Below are 18799 nucleotides of genomic sequence, written 5' to 3'. Positions count from 1 at the left end.
AGGTGTGGGGCTGGACCTGGGTGAAAGCGGGTGGTGGGGACGGAGCAGCTCGGGGTTGGGCAGTTCCGGGGTTCTGACGTCCCGTTACGGGACTTTTCTTGGAAACCTGAGTATTGCCAAACTGTGGAGCATTTTTCAGCGCGTGTTAAGATACCGACAGCCTAAAATGCAAGAAATGTTATGTATGGATTTATGTAATCGTTCAAGATAGTGCTTTGAAAGTGCAAAAACCTGTGGTTTCTGGGAGCAGCAGCTATTTATTTTTAGAACTGCTACAGGGGAAACGGTGACATGTAAGGACAGAAACAACTTATGGGGGGAAAAGCATTTACGGCTGGGGTAATAAGGGAACAAATAGCACGATAATTTAGCCCGAAGCCAGCTCAGCAGCCGCCTCCTCCACCGAGGCCCCTCGCCTTGGGTTTGCCGCCCAGTGCCCAGCGAGCTCCCGCCCTGCTCCCGCCGGAGCCGAAGCCGGGCCGCCCTGCCACGCTCTGTCGCGGCTGCCGGCAGCCGTTGGCGATAAACCCGGGCTCGTGATAAACCGCTGACGAACCCGCCCGCCCGTTTCCGGGCGGCGCCCGTCTCCTGGCAACCGCCCTCCGCCGCTTCCGCTTCCGCCGCCCCGCGCATCCCCGGCGGCCGCCGCTCGCCTCCTCCCGCGCTGCGCGCTGCGGCCGCCCCTCCGCCCAGCGCAGGCGGCAGCGGCCGTGGGGAGCCGCCGCCTGGAGCCCCCGCCGCGCTGCGGAGGGGGAACCGGGCGCGGGGCGCAGGCGGACGGCGGCGGCCGCTCAGCGGAGCGGGGCGCGGCGGCCTGAGGGGAGGTGGTGTGAGGGGCCGGGGCCTCGGCGCGGTGCCGGTGCCCCCGCAGAGGGGCCCGAGTGGGAGTGGGGCATTTGCGGGCGGCCCGAGCCGTGTGGCGGCTCCCTCTTGGCGCCTGGGGGGAGCGGGTGAGAGAAGGGCCGGGCCCGGAGGAGGGCGGGCGCCGGCCGGCCTTGCGCTAGGCCCGGGCAGGCAGCGGAGGAGCCCCTCGCACCTGGCCACCACTGAAATGCTTCTGTTGGCGGGTAGGTCAGATGTGGGGGCAAATAGGTGCTTAGCCCTAATAAGGGATTAAAAGATGTTTCCTGAAGCTGCGCGTTGGCTCCTTGAAGCAGGGGGCCGTTCCCGGGGTCGCCCTGCTGTCCGCCCGACCGGTGTGAGGGGTTAGGCTGGTGAGGCTGAGCTGCTGAGGAATGGAAGGGACGGAGAGCAGCGGCGGCACTTCCTCCTCGGTCGTCGCAGACTGGAGTTTGGTGTTTTGGACTCTGTGCTCTGTGATCCTGCCGGTGCTGATCACCTTGTGGTGCAGCTTCCAGCGGTCCCGGCGGCAGGTGTTAATACGAGACATCTTTCGCAAGAGCAAGCATGACTGGCACTACACGGACCTCTTCGGCCAGCCCTCCTACTGCTGCGTGTGTGCTCAGCACATCCTTCAGGGAGCTTTCTGCAACTGCTGCGGGCTGCGTGTCAGCGAAGGGTGCCTCAAGAAGGCTGACCAGCTTTTTCTCTGCAAGGAGATTATGATGAGGGGCAATGGTGGAGCCCGCAGCTCTATGCCACACCACTGGATCAGAGGCAATGTCCCACTCTGCAGCTGCTGTATGATCTGCAGACAACAGTGCGGCACACAGCCCAAGCTCTGCGACTACAGGTACTGCAAGGGAATTTGAGAAAGTACGATGCTATATCAGTATTTTATTTTTCTGCAGGGTTGTTGGAACACATTACCCCGAAGGAGATCCTGCAGTAGTCAAATACGAAACTCTGTTAAAAAAACAACTTCAAAGACCCTGAAATTAAAATGGATGGTTGTGGGTAATTTGAGTCATAGATTAAGAGTATGGCATTGCATCTCATGGCCGCTTGTTCTCTTAATTGCATTACTCTAGCGTGATGTGCTAGGTACTGTATAATTACATATAAAAGGTTCTCTGTGTCCAAGAGAATTTATATTTTAGGGGATGACCTTAAGAAGGTTCTAATGCGCTTGTCATTTGTACAGTGGATAGCCTGAGCAATTTGGGTGGCAGAGCTCACAATTCAGAGCACCAAAACGTATATGCATCTCTGCAAAATCTGCTTAGTGTAACTAGAACAACCAACCATCCTATAGCTGTTTTAAGTTCATTTTTAAGGATACTCAAAAAAAGCTAATGGGAAGTTTTAAAAGCTACTGTAATATAATCTATTGTTAAAGTTTGTGGTGAGAGTGTTAAAAAATTTCAAGCAACCATTGAATGGACTTGCACTGTCATCAGTAAGGCTGCTTGCAAAGTTGTCAGCACGACACGTAGTGGCATGTTATGCCAAAATATAGTGCTAGTGGTCCAGGGTACAGTGTCAGTGTTACTTTAGCCTTCTCAAAGGATGTCATCTTCCCAGCACACATTCTGCCAGCTTTTGCTTTGCTTCTGTGTGATACTGTCAAATTGCTTGGTAAGTAAGAATTACAGTGTAAATGAGCATACTTTCAGAAACAAAATCTTGAGAGAGAGTGGGCGTAGGAGAGGAGGGAAGGAGAGAATTTTGGAGGCAAAGGGGGAAGGAAGAAGAGGAAAAGAAGAAAGTCGCAGTACAGGGCAAGTATCATTGCTACTCTAGTTGTGCGCTAGATTATTCAGAAGGACTCCAAAAATAGCTTTCACAGCTGCTTAAACCAAGGCTTTGGATGTAGCAAACGAGGATTAACATTCTGCAGAGGCTGGCAGTGGATGTTGCAGTATTTCCTCTTGTTCTGGTCCGTTTTCCAGGACAGCTTTTAGAATAGGTCAAAAAGGTGAACAGTTTTGCATAACAAAATCCCATCAGCCTTGTACAGTACTGTGTAACCTTTTAGGTTTCAGACTTAAAGGGGTATTATAAATCTTAAGAAATTTATTGGTTAATATTATTCGTAATGCTTTATTACTCTAGTAATAGTAGAACTCTATTGTTTTATCCGTGCTCTTTAAGGATGGATAGGAGTTCAGTTTCTCATACAAGCTTTCAGTGTAACTGTTTATATTGCAGACAATGCAAGACAATATTTATAGCACCGGTTTTTGGAATTAAAAAGAATGGAATTAATTTAAAACTGGTGGGTTTTTTTTTCCACAGAATTCAAATACTTTTCTAGACTTGCAAGCACGTGACCCAGTTATGTAATTTTCTGTAGCCAATACATAGTCATGTAAACTTCCAGGGAATGCATGGTTTTCTCTGCAACATGCTTAAACTATTACTTACAATGCTGCCTGTAAACATAAGTACTTTTCAGAAAGTTAGTCTATCTAATATAAATGAGCAAAATCAATGTGCCTGTTGTTTGAGGATTTTTTTCATGTTTTTTGATCTTTTTTCCAGATGTGTGTGGTGTCAGTACACTGTACATGATGAATGCATGATGGATTGTTTAAAGACTGAGGAGTGTACATTAGGAGAATTCAGAGACTTAATTATTCCACCATACTATTTGTCTACAATCAACCAGATGCGTAAAGACAAAAGAACTAATTATGAAAAGGTAATTGTCTACTACTTCTTGGTTTTATAATATATTTAAAAGGGAAAAAAAAAAACAAACAAACCAAAACCCACACATTAAAACTTGAAGTCAGTACACTGTCAAGTTAATAACTATCAGGTAAATGTTTCAATATATATGAAGTACTTGTAGTGTAATTCAGAGGTGTTTGTCTTTTTATTAATATGGTAGTTGAAGGAGACAGCATGAGCAGACATTTGGATCTTGTTATTCCAAAACAACACTGAGATTTGGGTACCTTACTTCCTTGAATGTTTTGTGATTTTTCTACTACTGTGTTCATAACATTGTAGTATTTGTTGTCCTAGGCACAGTAGAACAGAAATCTTCAACCTTGGTGTGTCAGAAGTATTTATTTCTATTTTGAGTACTTCAGAGTAATTGGTAACTTCCTCATTTCAGCACTGACAACAGACAGGTTTTGGAGCAAGGCTTTAAACATTTTCAGATGTGCAGTATTTGTGTGACTGACTTACTGTTACCTTTTTGCAGGTAGTACCTTACTGCAGAAAACACTGGATGCCAGTAATCATACTGGCTAATACTCGTAGTGGAAACAACATGGGTGAAACCTTACTAGGAGAATTTAAAATTCTGCTGAACCCCGTTCAGGTATTTACAGTGAAAAGCCACTATAATGAAATAAAAGTTTAAACTAGAATAAACATCACTTTGCTTACACAATGTCAGTAGGATCTTGTGGAAGATCAGTAAAGAAAACAAATTAATGCAGTTTTTTCTTTTAGAAAGAATAGCTTTATAGAGAGAGACCAAAAGTGCAGAGGCTCCTCCCATCCCCAAGTTTGTTATGATTCTAATACTGGTCCAGTTTTCTCTTTATAGTAATTCATGCAGTAAGTCTGTTAATGGTAAGTATCTGGCTCTTGAAGCAGTGTACAATTTTTAGAAAATGAAATATTTAGATCTTATTTTGAAACCCGTATTTGTTTAAATTCTCACTTCACTTGTGAAAACGCCCGTGTTCACAGTTGCTGCTTTGTGTTGTCACTTTCCCCTTAAAATCCACTGGGATGGTGCAGGATGTTGACGTAAGGCAGTTGTTCCTTGGATTTCCTGGCTGCACCTTAATACTCTTCCTTTAAAGTTCAAAACCCAGCCTTGGTGATTTCTATTAGGCTGTATTCTATGTGTTTATTTTAAATGCATCCCAATAAGGCTTTAAAGAGTAAACTTCTTTGTATGCTGGGTATTAAAAAATAACTTTTATCTGAAGTCTTTTCTTTTCACAGAATTCATCATAATGCGTCTAGGTACAGACTTTTCTTAGGACTCTGTCAGCTTGGTTTATCAATGGCATTTATTCTTTGTGAAGCAGCTGGAGCTCTGTTGTGAATTTGGGAAACCAAATCCTGCTCATAAAAGTCAAGACAGCTCATTTGCTAATGTCATATTGTAAATATTGTTTTGCATTAGAATGAAGTTGTTTGTCTGTGAGGCAAATCCTGAGTCCGTTCTGTGAACTTACAGAACTCCTTATTTTCCTTTCTTCTAGGTTTTTGATCTAAGCAAAATTGCACCTGCTAAAGCACTCCAACTTTGTACCTTGCTGCCTTGCAACGCTGTCAGGGTTCTCGTCTGTGGCGGGGATGGCACAGTAGGCTGGGTCCTGGATGCAATTGATGAAATGAAGATAAAGGTATTGTGTTTTAAATTAAAAGATGTCTCATGGTGAAATGAGTTCGGGAGCTGCTAAAGCGCTACACCTAATCTCTTACCTGCATTTATTGTTTTCATCTTCCTGAATAAGCCTACAGAGAAATATTTGCAGAATTGCTTATTCGTATTGGGGAGCCGGGGGGGAATGCATCTTGTTATGAGTCCCTGTAGTTCAGGAAAAATATGAAAGCTTTAGATTTTAAATGATATTTAAAGTCATTCTTTTCTGTAGAACAAGAAAAGAACAAGCTGCAGAATATTTTATGCATTGTTCTTTCTTCTTTGTCTAAACAGATTTATTTTGTTGTAAATGGCATCACTAATAGTGGCTAATGTGCTCTGACTGCTTATTTCTCCCAGCACGCTCAATCTTGTATAATAACATCATAATTTTTCTGGCTGTACTGGTTATATTGCCAGGGCATGAATGAGTGCAGTAATTTGCTTCTGCTCCTTATCACATATTCTAACGAAACTATCAGTCTGCAGCCTCACCTGTTAACAGCAAATAGAGAAGGAAAAAATAAGCTGTGTATTTACTGTTGATTTGAAATGGAAGATACTCCGATTTACAAGATACTACCAAGAACTCCTGAGAAAATTAAGAATGAAGAATAATTACTAGGGCTTTAGTGCTGTACCTAATAAACTTTTTCTCTTGTGATAAAAGGAAGAAAGTTACTCTTCTTATATCAATATCTTTTTTTTTCCCCCCCCTGCGGCTTTCTTGTTAATACATGAAATGTTGTAGTTGAAGGCCATTATTACAACTTCATGCATAGTCAAACTGAGCTTCTTTGAGAATTTTTATTACTGATTAAGTAGAAAGGCAACAAAGTGTAACTATAAAGGTTAATGAATATGAGTATATGGTTACTTGGTCTTGGATGCTTGATATATTGTCCCTCAGAGCCAATATAGTTGAAATCTGGGTTCTTTTTTGTTTCCAAGTATTCAAATTGAGTCATTGGAGTTACATAAATAGTGTTGAGATTATCAGCAAAACCTTCTTATTATCAGCAGTAGGTTATTTGCTCCCTTCATTTATCTTGACTCTCAAATACAGATTACCTGGCTGATACCTCTTCTTGAAAAAATAATAACCGTAATGCCAGTTACTGCAAGTACTTTTCACAGCTGAATTTCAAAGGCCATAATACATCTGAAATAACTGTTCACCCTTCTGCGGTAAAGAGAGCAAAGACCTTTGCTAAGGTGGCCATTTTGAATGTCTGCTTCTGTCAGTTACTCTGTGGTCTGCAGAGGTGATTATCATCTGCTCCATCTGTTGATGGCAGTTGGATCTGCCTGTGTATGTGGCACCTCTGAAACTTAGGTACTGCCCTTCCTTCTTTGAGTATGTGAATTGCTGTCCGTGGTTGAATACTCTAGTATTATGTGCTTCTGTTGTTTGAGACCTAACCTTACTTCGGTCTTGTAAGAGCATTTTGGTGTCTTCTTACGGTTCAGAGCCTTGTGTGTTAGGTCTCTCTTAGTGTTCATGTCACTTCCCAGAGGTAAGTGCAGTAATAGTGTTAGTTCACTTACCCATGGCTGCAGCAAGTCAGCAGCATATAATCAGGAAATCAGATGAGACATTCGGGCTTCCGCTTCTAGATCCAAAGCATCATTCTTTTCAAGGAATACCCTGTTCAGTATTAATAATGCATTGTTTCCATATTGTGCTTGTATTTTCTCTTTTCTTCTCACAATGATTTAACATTTCCTTCCTTTGCATTATCCCTACGATAAGTACTTAAATGTGCTATCTCTGTACTAATGCTGCCAGCTCTATTGCTCTGCAGTATGTAACCAGCTGCTATGAAGATTAATGATATTTATCTAACCTGAACATTTGGGGATAAAAGGGAGAAAATGAGTGCTAAAGAAGGAGCTAATATGCAGTGTTTCTGTATCGTAGGGGCAAGAACGTTATATTCCACAAGTTGCAATTTTACCTCTGGGAACAGGTAATGACCTGTCCAATACACTGGGCTGGGGTGCAGGTTACGCTGGAGAAGTCCCTGTAGAACAAATTTTACAAAATGTCATGGAGGCAGACGGAATCAAACTAGACAGGTAAGTAACAGTGAAAAGATAAATTCTATAGAACCGAATACTCCTATAGCTCTACTGATATCCAGGTGCAGCAGTATGTGTAAAGAAACACAAGTACTGCTGGAGGGAACTGCAAAATAACTGAGGTCCAAAATTAGTCTTTCTTTAATTGTTCTACAAGGCTTAACTCTTTTGTAGTTTAACTGAATTTAAATCTTTTGACTTGATCCCAGTATAGATACAGGATTCCTAACTACAGTTTTGATACTAAGTGAGAACAGTCTGCCTGTCATGAGTCTAAGTAATGGCTGTTGTTTTTCAGATGGAAGGTACAAGTAACAAACAAAGGATACTACAACTTAAGGAAACCAAAGGTATGGTTTGCAAGTATAAATATGGATTCTATGGAATACTATATGTTTATGCTTACTTTTCTGGTTACCTGCTTCCCATTAAACACTGTGACTTTTAAATCCTAATAATGATATTTAATAAGACCATAACTAGAAGTCCTGTCTTACAGGTATTCACAATGAACAACTACTTTTCTATAGGACCTGATGCTCTCATGGCTTTAAATTTTCATGCTCATCGTGAGAAGACTCCCTCTCTGTTTTCCAGCAGAATTATTAATAAGGTGTGTTTGGTAAAGTGACATTTTCTCGTTGTAGTTGTTGACTTGACTTCAGGCTATTTTTTGCTTTACATTGCTTTACTCCCCTACTTCCTTTCATGCCATTTTAAGAGTTTGAACTCATTTTTCTTGGGGAGGGGATTCCATGGGTAAAACGTGTTTCCAGCCCACTCACAAGTGTTCTTGCTCGCTTGCTTACAGAATATGCTGTTTGTTCAATTTTTGTTTAGAATGTCTCATTTGGTTTGAAACTTAATGGCTTAAGGACTTTGCCTATTTCCTTTTAAAGTGGAAAGCAAGTTTCTTATGCAAGTTGTAGCTTATGTCATGAAGAAAGCTTAGTTGAAGGATGTGCAAATACGTTACATATGAATTTTAGATAAGGATTGCAGAACAGTAACTATACATGAATATTTCAAATAGTCTTCATATGTATTGTCTTTTTCTAACAGTGTTTTCTGTTGTCCCTGGGTTTTTTAATAGGCTGTTTATTTTTTTTATGGAACCAAAGACTGCTTAGTACAAGAATGTAAAGATCTTAACAAAAAAGTTGAGGTAAGTTTTTTAACTTGCTTATTCTCTGGACAAGTAAAAACTTACCTTGAGAAAGAAAAGGGGAAAAGTTTTGCAGTTTACATCTGTATGATATTTGTAGGATGGCTCTGGACTTGGAGTATTTTTGATGTTCCTTTTGCTATCTGCAACTTACTTCATGGAATTCATGTCTTTGAGCTTACTGAAAATTCCTGAATTTTTTTCTGGCCTCGACTCAGTTCTATGAGTTCAAGTACTGATATTCAGATAAAATTTGCCTTTGCACCAGAGACTTACATAAGTGAGAGTTCCTTTTTCTTTTCTCTATTAACAGAAATTTATTACATCTTAGGATATCTTGTGAAATCAGAAGTCATTTTTTTAAAGTATGAAAAGAAAACATGTTCTGTTTGTACAGGGCCAGTTTTTCTTCAAGTGGAAGCCTATTGAATGCATAAAGAGAGTAACTAGCTTGTATTGAAGTACTGAATTTGATCCACAGTAATTAACTTCTGTTTGTCTTTTAAAGCTAGAGTTGGATGGTGAGAGAATCGAGTTGCCCAATTTGGAAGGCATCATTGTCCTGAATATTGGATATTGGGGAGGTGGCTGTAGGCTCTGGGAAGGAATGGGTGATGAACCTTATCCCTTGGCGAGGTACCCAGTGCATCTTTTTCTATTTTTTCCTTTTAGCAGTTCTTGTAGTGTAAGCAATTGCCTCCAGTAAGCTGTGCTTATATAGCCAGCCTTGTCTGAAAGTCAGAAGGATTCCTTGTGACAGTAGGCTATCTCGGATTTTTTATTTTCCTCATGTTAGAGACGTGGACTAAGTCCACACATCAAGTTTTGTTTTTGAAGACCTTTTCAAAATGTCTGGCTTGATTAAGCAACGGTGTTGAAGAGGCTATTAAAAATGAAGGTAGCCTTCAGAAAGTAGAAGATAAGTCCATTTCAAAATATGAAAGAACATGTCTTAATAGAGGTTAAAATATAAAGTAAAAACAAAGCAAGCCAAAAATTTGACTCCCATGCTTGAGTAAGTTGGCTGGAGCAATACTAAAGAGGAGAATAGGTGGGTACATTAGTTATTCCCTCTTGTGACTTCCTTCTTCAGAAGCCAAGTGTATAAATATACTTCATAGTTCTGTTGCAAGGCTTATGATCCTGGATTTCTAAAAAATATTTGGGCAAGGTCCTTTACCAAAATCTAAAAAATTAAACCATTAAAAGATGTTCCCGTAGATTAATAACTGAGTGAAAAGACAGAAAATTGTACAAATTTATGGAAGAGAAATCCATTGTGGGCCTTAAATGTGTACGATGAGTCTTGGAAAGTCATATAAACATAACTTCCAGGAGCTAGCTAGGGTGTACCAGTGGGTGTATTGCTCCATACTTGCATTTTTGTATGGCTTCCTTTGCTGTTCAGTGTGATTTGTTGTCCAGCACAAATGGGTAGTTTACACATATTTGTGGAATAACATTTGTCTTCTCTATAGGAATAGCCATAAAAGGACTGTGTAGTATTTGGACGGGTATTCTAGAGCTCGTGAGCATCACTAAAGAGAGTCTCCTTTCTTAATTTGTAGACATGATGATGGACTTCTGGAAGTTGTTGGTGTTCACGGTTCTTTCCACTGTGCGCAGATTCAGGTGAAACTAGCAAATCCTGTTCGCCTAGGGCAGGCACATACAGTGAGGGTAAGTGGTGTTTATGAACCTGTTTCCCCAAATTTTTCTAATACACAGTATAGAATCTCAAGCACTCAACTGTCTGATCTGAAGTTGCAGCTTGCAGTTAAGCCAGGTGTTTCTCTTGCTCAGTAAAAATTAATTATATCATAATTCACAGCCCCCTGTTGCTGTGGTTGGTGGCCTCTGAGTGCAACTAATTATATACTAAGTTTCTCCCTGGCCAGGCTGAAAAGATGCAGCATCAGTATACTGTAGTTGTAAAAGATATCTTCAGAGCTACTTTGAACTGCTAGGATTGTGTGCTATTAAATTTTTCTATTTAATACTAGCTGATCTTGAAGAGTTCAAAGATGCCGATGCAGGTGGATGGAGAGCCATGGGCTCAGGGGCCCTGCACCGTTACCATAACTCACAAGACACATGCACTGATGTTGTATCACTCGGGTGAACAAACAGATGACGAAGCTTCCAGCATGTCTGAGCAAGACCACGTGAGAGAACAGACGGATGAAGACGTATAGATTTTGTGGAATTTCACATAATACAATTATGAACTTCAGCTCATTAAAAACACTGCGAATGCCTAATCTAGATTAAGGTTTGTGCCGTAAGATTTATACTTGTGAATGAACTGGAGCTGAGGAAAAAGCCATGCTTTCACATTCATGAAAACTTTCACAGCTGAATTGCTACAACTGTTTTGCCTTTTAGATCAGTGGTGATGCCCAGTCTTTCTAGCTGGAGGAGTTAGTTACTCTAATGGCAGGAATCAGAGAAATACTGCAGCCTTTACTTGCTGTGCAATCGGATCTTCTGCACATACAAAGGATAGTATGCAAAAGTTTTGATACCCTTGGAAAGGGAACAGCTGGGAGTTTGGCTTGCTTCCATCTGCCTTTTTTCCCAGAACAGTTCCAGAACAGAAAACCAGACCAAATAGGATGTAGGCTGATTTTCTGAAAACAGCCTGCTCCTGGCTGCCATCTCTTCTTGGGAGCAGGACAATTACTTTCCGGTGCACCTGCTTGTGGAGTGCATATCTAATAGGCAGAGTATCTGGGAGCTCTCGGGAAGGTGGTTAGCAAGAAAGATGCTTTTGGACCAAAGGCTTCTGGAAATGTTTTGTTAGCGAATGACGTTTTTCGGTGGTTTTGTAAGGCATAGGTAGAGTACTCCTGAGTTCCCGAGCACCCAAGATACGACTTCAAAATAATTGTACCGTGACTTGCACTGAATGATCCTGTGACTGACTCTGCTTCAGTTCAGTGAGAGAGTAATTCTAGTGTTTATAAATAACAACATCCTAGTTCTTGAGGAGGCTTTTTGGAGGAAAACTTGGACAAAGCTGTCTATTTTAGCTGTTTACAAGAGGGTTTTAAAGAAATAATGATGATTGGCAAATGTGGTTTTCTTAAAGGCTTGTTAAAGATCTTGCTTCCTAATTACCTGAAAATGATTGATAGCAAGTCAGTCTGTTAACTGTTTAAGTGTGGAGGTTGAGAGCTAAGTTTGCAGACGTTAGCAAGTTCTGGCGTTCATGTGTATAATTTGATTGTAGGGAAAAAAGCATGGAAGCATTTGTTTTCTGACTGGCTCTTAGGGTGTCAAAGATATCTTGTTGGACCTGAAACTTCATTTCCCATATGAATATAGGGCACGAAAAAGATTGGTGGCCTATACTGGTAGTAAAGGTTAAGAACACATACAACAGTACATGGAAACTGACAGTTTAGCATATCTGAAGCTTCTCAGGTTAAAAGCTTCTCAGGTGAAAACATCTTCGTGGTTAACAAAAGTAAAAATCTGCTTCCTTTTTTCTTTTCTGTTTTAGGTATTTTAAACCTGGGGCAGGTGAGAGCTATGAGTTGAAGTTTAAAATTTGTCACTAAGTAATTCAGTTAAGGCCAGTTGAGTTACAGAAGGTGATCTTCCAATTAGGAAGAGAATTTATGCTGAATGTATCATGCATAAGCCAAGATCATAAGAGAAGTTGAGAGCCTTTGTCTGAACTTTGAATGTTGCTGCTTTTGTCAGAACTCCCACAATCTATCTTTTTTTTTTTTTTCCCCTTTTTTCTTTATGCTAACTGAAAGTGATACCATTGGGTAAAGTAGGCTATGTTTCTAGGTTTTGTAAAATGAAACTGTTTTTCAACAATCTATAAAATGACATTTGCATTAACGGTGAATGAACTATTTATATTTTAAAATAACTTATTGAAACCTTGGCGAAGTCAGTATTTTTAAAACCTTCAATTGTAATCCTCTTTGGAGAACATTTTTAACTTGATGGTATTCATTGTAGAAAGTGTATGTACTAGATCTTAAATACTACTGATTATCAGTGAATTTATAGCTGCCTGAAAATGTGATTAGAGTGTAATGAACTGTAAAGCAGAAGCCATTTGTAAATTCCATATTCATTAGCCTTATACACCTCATCTTAATTATTTTATTGTATGTAAATATAGAGAACAAATTAATAGTTAAATCTATGTAAAAAGTGTTTAAAATACCGAAAAGTATACTAGTTAAACCCATTATCCCCTTTTTTTTTCGTTACGAGATTCTATTTGTATTAGCTTCAATAAGGTTATTACTAGTTAAGTTATTAATTTTTTTTAATAACTTGTAGCCATCAGCATCCTAAAAATGGTTAAGTTCTATGCTATGGTTCTTACGTAACTATTGTTTACAAACAAATGACAAGTGTGGAAAAGCAGGGTATGTGCTATGAAAGGTGGTATTTTCTCAAGAGAAATGACACCACTGGGTACTTGATCTGAACTATTCATGATACAGTTTAAAGAGTTACCTGAAGTTGATCAGATGTTTATTCAAATTGTTTTATAGCCTAAGAACCTAAGAACTGTTCAAAAACTTCACTCTTTGAACTCCTGACATCTAGGGAAAAAAACAGCCGATGCCAAGACTTTGAAAGTCTCCCTTTTTTACAGTAGGTGAGCTGGCTTCTCCACTTGTGCTTTGCCTGAGTGGGTACCAGTGATGTACTATGTTTGTGCAGGCAAGATCCTCCCACTTACTGCGGCTTGCTAGGAGTCCCATCCTAAATGTGTGAAATCCTCTTTGGGAAATGTAAATCCATCATTCCTTTTGGAGAAACAAAGGAGAATTAGAAGTGAAAGTAGCATCTAGCTGGGTGCATGTTTGGGACAACCACTGGTAAATGGTCCTGCTTGTTTTGGACAGATCATCCCCTTCTTGCATGTGGAAGTGAAGAAGTTTGTGTTTCACAAATTGACTGTTAGTGATGGCAGCAAATGATAGGTAGCAAACGTTGCCATTGTAAGCATGGGAAAGCCTCTTGTAAAATTGTATTTATGGTATGGAGATAATTCTGTAAGGTTGAAGTGTCCAGGTCCCAGTCAGACATGGGGTCATCCTTCTATTGTAACTATATGTAGCTGTCATATGCGTGACAAAAAAAAGTTCTTTTTAAACATACAGTGTTAGCACTAGAATCTGTTGAGAAGTCTTGTTGTTTCCAACATGCTGTCCTTTGATTTCAATTTATCCTCCTTTCCAGTATGTTGCAAATTGGACTAAAGCCTGTTTTGAGTTACTTTTATGGAACTGTTTTTAGTCCAACTGCAGACAGTAAATGTCAGCAATAGGCTCCCAGATTCTAATGCTAACACAAATGAAGTTTTCTAATTTGTAGTATAGCTGTAGCTGCTTAATGTTGTCATGTGTGTTATGACTGTAGAAGTGTTACATGCTTTTTTAACGTTGTAGGTGCATAAAAAGCACCAGTACGAATAGCTACTCTCTAGCTCTGCTGAAAACAGATCGGAAACTGAAAATGCTGCAGTATATTCTCTCTCCAGGAGAGGGTACTCTGCAGTTGGATCTCATGTCCTGCACTGAAGAATTTTCCCCTACCCTGTTAATGATTAATGTTGGAAAAATAGTGAAAGCGATGTTTCAAAAAGACAAATAATGAATAGTTTCTGCTGGCAGTCTTCACACAGTATACCTTTGTGTAAAATGTACAGGGTGAATAATAACATCAACTGTCAAGCACTCAAAAGTGAATTCACAAAGTTTATTTTTAAGTTTTATTGCCGCAGACACTAGCTTAACTGAAGTTTGGTCGGATTCTGATCACTTTCTCTACTGTAGGTTCTCAATCCTGTGACATGTAATACAAAAACCTTAAACTTGTAAGGAGGGCCTTTCTGTGAGTCGGCTTCCTGCCTTGCTCGAACCTCGCTTGTTTACACACACACGGAGAGAGTCTGTATGCGTGTTTTCATGTGCATAGAACTTCTTGTCATAGGCTTTGTTTTACTTTGTGTTTTCACTTCAGCAATTCATAGCAGGGTTAAACCTGTTTTAAATGCCACCTGTATTTTGGATCTTTCTTCATGTCTGGACTTTTTAAAAAGGTGTCTGAAGGCCAAACTTGCATTCTTCGTGTTCTAAAACAGCTGAGGTGAATGGAATTCACATACTTTTTTCTAAGTATGTCTATTGTTCCTGGTGGTTAAAGCAGCTTAGGGTAATATTTAGAGCCTACTTTTAACAGCACTTTGGAATTATTGCAGTTATTAAAGAACATAGTCTTGTGTTTTCGTTCTACTGCAATGGCGATGTTTCTGTTTCAAATTAATTTGAACTGTGTTCAAATTTGAACATTTTTCTCAGCAAGCGCTGTTATGAATTGCATTTCATGTTCATAATGTAAAGACTGTGTAGCATAATTCATGCATTTGATAATCTATATGTTCACTTCTGATGTTGCCCCTTCATAGGAGTTTTTTTTCCAGGTCTTGCTTTTCTTAGGCACTAAATAACTTGAAACACCGTTTACTTTAGTTAGAAACTTTAAGTACTTGCTCTCAGAAAACAAACTTGAGTTTCTCCTGGTTGCAAAAGAAAATGCTACCATGTTTGAACACACTTGGAGAAAATCATCTTATTGAGGCAATGCTCATAGCAAGAGTAAGTTAAAAGTTTCTTCCGTATAACTTCAGCTGATTCAGATTGAGAACTTGTTCCCCTGTACATTTTGTCTTGCTAGTGTTTACAGCTACTCAGTAAGTATTTCTTTCCCTCAGTCATTTAATTACTCATTTTATACTGGCTCACTTTCAGCTAAAAATGTCATTTGGGACAGTATCAAAAGCTCTGCTGAAATCAGGATAGTGAGCTTCTCTTCTGTCCGCTTTATCCTTCAAGCCAGCTAGCTTGTCAGAAAAGGAAATTGGAATGGCTTCACACCGTTTATTCTTAGCGCATTAGCTGACCTCTTTGGCTTTTTCAGTCACCATCACCACACCTGGAAGATATTAGAAAGGACTCCAAAGGTTGCCAGTCCCTCTGACCTGTTTTGAAAGTACAATTTTTGCTCTTTGCTGCTGGGGAGGAACCTCCCCATTCTCCACAGGTTCTGAGAACTGATAGTTAAAGGTTCTGGTTTCAGTTTGGCCAGTTCCTTCTGGTTCTGCATTATGTTGCACTGAAGCTCACAGCTTTTATAGTGCGTGTTACTGTATCTCACTGGTTAAAAAAAAACTTAAAGCACTGTACCGTAGCTGAGAACAGCGTAATGGTATCAATGTTACAGTACTTACTCTTTTTTACTTGGCAACAAATGCTTTTTGGTAGAGCACCACTGTATCCTGGTTAGTTAATCTATGGGTAAGAGTAGGACACTTAGGAATCTTTGCATGTGTTCTAACTGAAAATCCTTTTTTGTTCTGTATTTCATACCGACTACTAGCAGTTTTCTTCCTTTTGGAAAAGAAAAAAGATTTGACCCTTCAGTTAGGAGTAAACTAGGATATCTTCAGATTTTAAAATACTGGTAGTGTAACTGATCCTGTTGAATGTGAACCACTTATTTAAAAATGCTCTGACTTTTTTTCTGAGAAATGATAGCTGCTTCCTTACCACAGGAATGAGACAACAGAGATCACTTGTTCATTTAGCGATTTACACATTCTGTATTTCAACTTCCTTTAGGCCACAGTTGTAAAAGCACGGCATGACCAAAAATTCTTTGTCTCACTGAGAGTGTTGAATACCCAGTTCAGGTTTTAGGCATCTCAGGGAGAGACTTCTCACTGGAGTAAAGCCACATGCCTTGACTAAACCTAGTGGTGTTATACTGATTTACATTAGCTGAGGATCTGGCCCTGAACTGTTCAAAAGTATGAATGTATTCCAAATTTTACTTTGTTTCTTGTTAATACAAAGTATACAAAGGCCCTGTTTACTATGCTATATACTCTTATTGCTGTAGGTAATTCATTTGTTGCATTGTTTCATTTCAACTTGTTTATAGATTTCAGCATAAAAATAATTTTAAGAGTAAGTGGGAACTCACATTGTGAGTTTATTGCGGTCTGTACCTTCAGAGTTTACATCCCTCAAAAGCCATTTTGTCTGCTACCAACTGTTGTAATTCTTAGAGTACCTCCAGCCGTCTTCTCTTTCTAGGATTTTTATAGTTAAACAGAATGGATTTTTATTTTTGTAGCTTGTAACTTCAATATGGTAGTATGGTAGTTATTTCTATTTAGTAATTAGTGGTCAGAATACTGTAAAAATGTTACTTTTAAGAGCTGTAACTTTAAATTAGTAATGACTACTTACAAGAAAATACCAGCATGTTAACAGTTTTAAAAAAAAAAAAGTTATTCTTTAGCTTGGAAATACTGTGATGCTGTGACTTGGGATTTGTATTGAATGTGTTTATGCATATATTCTGAAGTTGCACTAAATAGATAAAAAAGATGAGTTTAAAATGCAAGTAATAGATCAAAACGTAGAATTTATAACATCTTAGTTTTTTTCAACCAAGACAGGTGACATTTGGGATTCAGGGTTTTTTTGTTTTCCCACAGAACAGTAAGGGAGGAGTGATCAGTGTACTCTTGACAGAACAGTTGTTTCTTTATGGTGCAGTTTGAGATACGTTTTATTTAGTGCCCAAACATAAGCAAAAACAGTCTACACTGTTCCCGCCTCTCTTCTCAGAAAACAAAAACTCAGAGCAAACCTGAATGCTCACAGCTGCGAAGTATACGAGATCTTACTTGCAAAGAAATAACCCGCCAACGTAATATAAATGTTTAAAGTCAAAATTTGTTAATTCTTTCTTGACATCCAGTGACGCTTTCAAATCCCAACTTGTTTTTCCTTTGTTTTTGAAAAGAAGGCAGCCTGAAATGAGAGGATAAGGAGGTATTACTATAAAACTCTTAATCATAAAAAGCTGTTCTTTATTTGCTGCATAGGCCCAGGAAGTGTGATTGTGGAACATCCCATAAAAGTCCCTGTTTTGTTTGCACCCTCATTGGCTTCATCCAATATTTCTGAAGCGGGTGATAATACCATTGCCCCTGTAATTGTGACGTTTGCTCAATCATTATATGTGGGTGATGTGTATTATTTGCGCACTGGGGCCAGGTTCTGTCTGTAAGAAGCTGCAAATTCACCCGGTTCTGCGGTGGTACTCCGCAGTAACACAAGTGAAACCGAAGAATTAACTTCTGTCTTCAGTCAGTTGTATCATGGCCTCTCTCTTGTGACCTAAGCTCCCGGAAGGCTCTTTTGAGAAACATCTGCTCCATATTCTTCAGACAAGTTTGTAAATACAGATTTTTCACAGCACTGACTCTGTTACTGAATTTCCTAATGCATCTTTTTGTTGTCTTGTTATTTGTACTGTATTTCTCTGTAGATTAAAGTGTGTGGATTAAAGTATTTAAATTCAGTTTTTCCTGTTCCTCACTATGCATAAAAGCAAATGTGAGTTTTCAACTCTGTAACAACCTAGTGCCGATAACTGCCTGGCTTTTAGAGGGCTGCAGTATGGTACTGCAGCTGTTCTGAGAACAGAGTTGTGTTCTGCTGAGCCCTGCAGCCGTGCTTCTGCCCGAGAGCCCCGCTGCAAAGTGCAAGCGTTTCAAACCTCAGATACATGGAGGAATTTCTAGACAATGTGGTGATGTCGTTCGGAGCTAAAACTAATACTGTTTGGTAAGCTACAAATATGTCTGGGCAGCTGCTTCCCCATCTTTCTCCTCGAGGTATTCTCCCCTGGGGAAAAGCTGAGTTTGGCTTTATAGTAGATATGTTTAAAATGGTTTTGAACACCCAGGCTTCAATAGTAAGATGAAATGTCTAGATTGTTCCTTCCTGCCAACGTTGTCAGTGATTTGGGATCAAACGCAGTTTGTGATGCACGCTCTTTAATCTAAGGGGGGAAATAGGCCTACAAATTTCTTAACTGTAAAGAGCAATTTCTAAATCAGAGTTTTAACAGGAGATGTTTTGGTGTTACATGGTGTTAATACAAACGAGACAGGAGGGCTGCTGAGCACAAGTCGGCAAAATACACGCGGGGCTTTCCACAGAAAGGGGAAACGCTGCTGCTAGAAGACATTCAGAGATCAAGTGGCTCAATGCTTTCTGCTGACGGCAGCAGATGGGTTAGTTTGGGCTTTTGGAAGTGAATAAGTCCTCCTATGGGGCCACTTTATCATAGTGTCAGTTCCCTCCCCAGATCTCCTCTCTGTTCCCCGATCTCATTTGCACAAAAGAGAGAATGGGCTCTGGCCTCTTAGCTCCTATATTATGCCACAGTCAAACCTTTTAAAGACTATT

The 18799-nt window shown here is 39.9% G+C and overlaps 1 protein-coding gene across 1 annotated transcript; it reads left to right on the top strand.

Annotated features, from left to right (window-relative positions):
* The first annotated feature begins 858 nt into the window (after window positions 1-858).
* On the top strand, window positions 859-17901 carry DGKE (diacylglycerol kinase epsilon). Its single transcript, XM_075169598.1, has 11 exons — window positions 859-1693; window positions 3385-3544; window positions 4058-4177; window positions 5079-5222; window positions 7164-7321; window positions 7623-7674; window positions 7824-7937; window positions 8418-8489; window positions 8998-9125; window positions 10058-10169; window positions 10493-17901. The coding sequence occupies exons 1-11, from the start codon at window positions 1236-1238 to the stop codon at window positions 10682-10684; spliced, it is 1710 nt and encodes a 569-aa protein (XP_075025699.1). The 5' UTR covers window positions 859-1235; the 3' UTR covers window positions 10685-17901.
* Window positions 17902-18799: the final 898 nt, after the last annotated feature.

This window comes from Calonectris borealis, chromosome 20 (assembly GCF_964195595.1).
Source record: "Calonectris borealis chromosome 20, bCalBor7.hap1.2, whole genome shotgun sequence".
NCBI classification, from domain to species: Eukaryota; Metazoa; Chordata; class Aves; order Procellariiformes; family Procellariidae; genus Calonectris; species Calonectris borealis.
The sequence above is the reverse complement of the archived record's forward strand: the minus strand, read 5'-3'. Positions and strand labels throughout refer to the sequence as shown.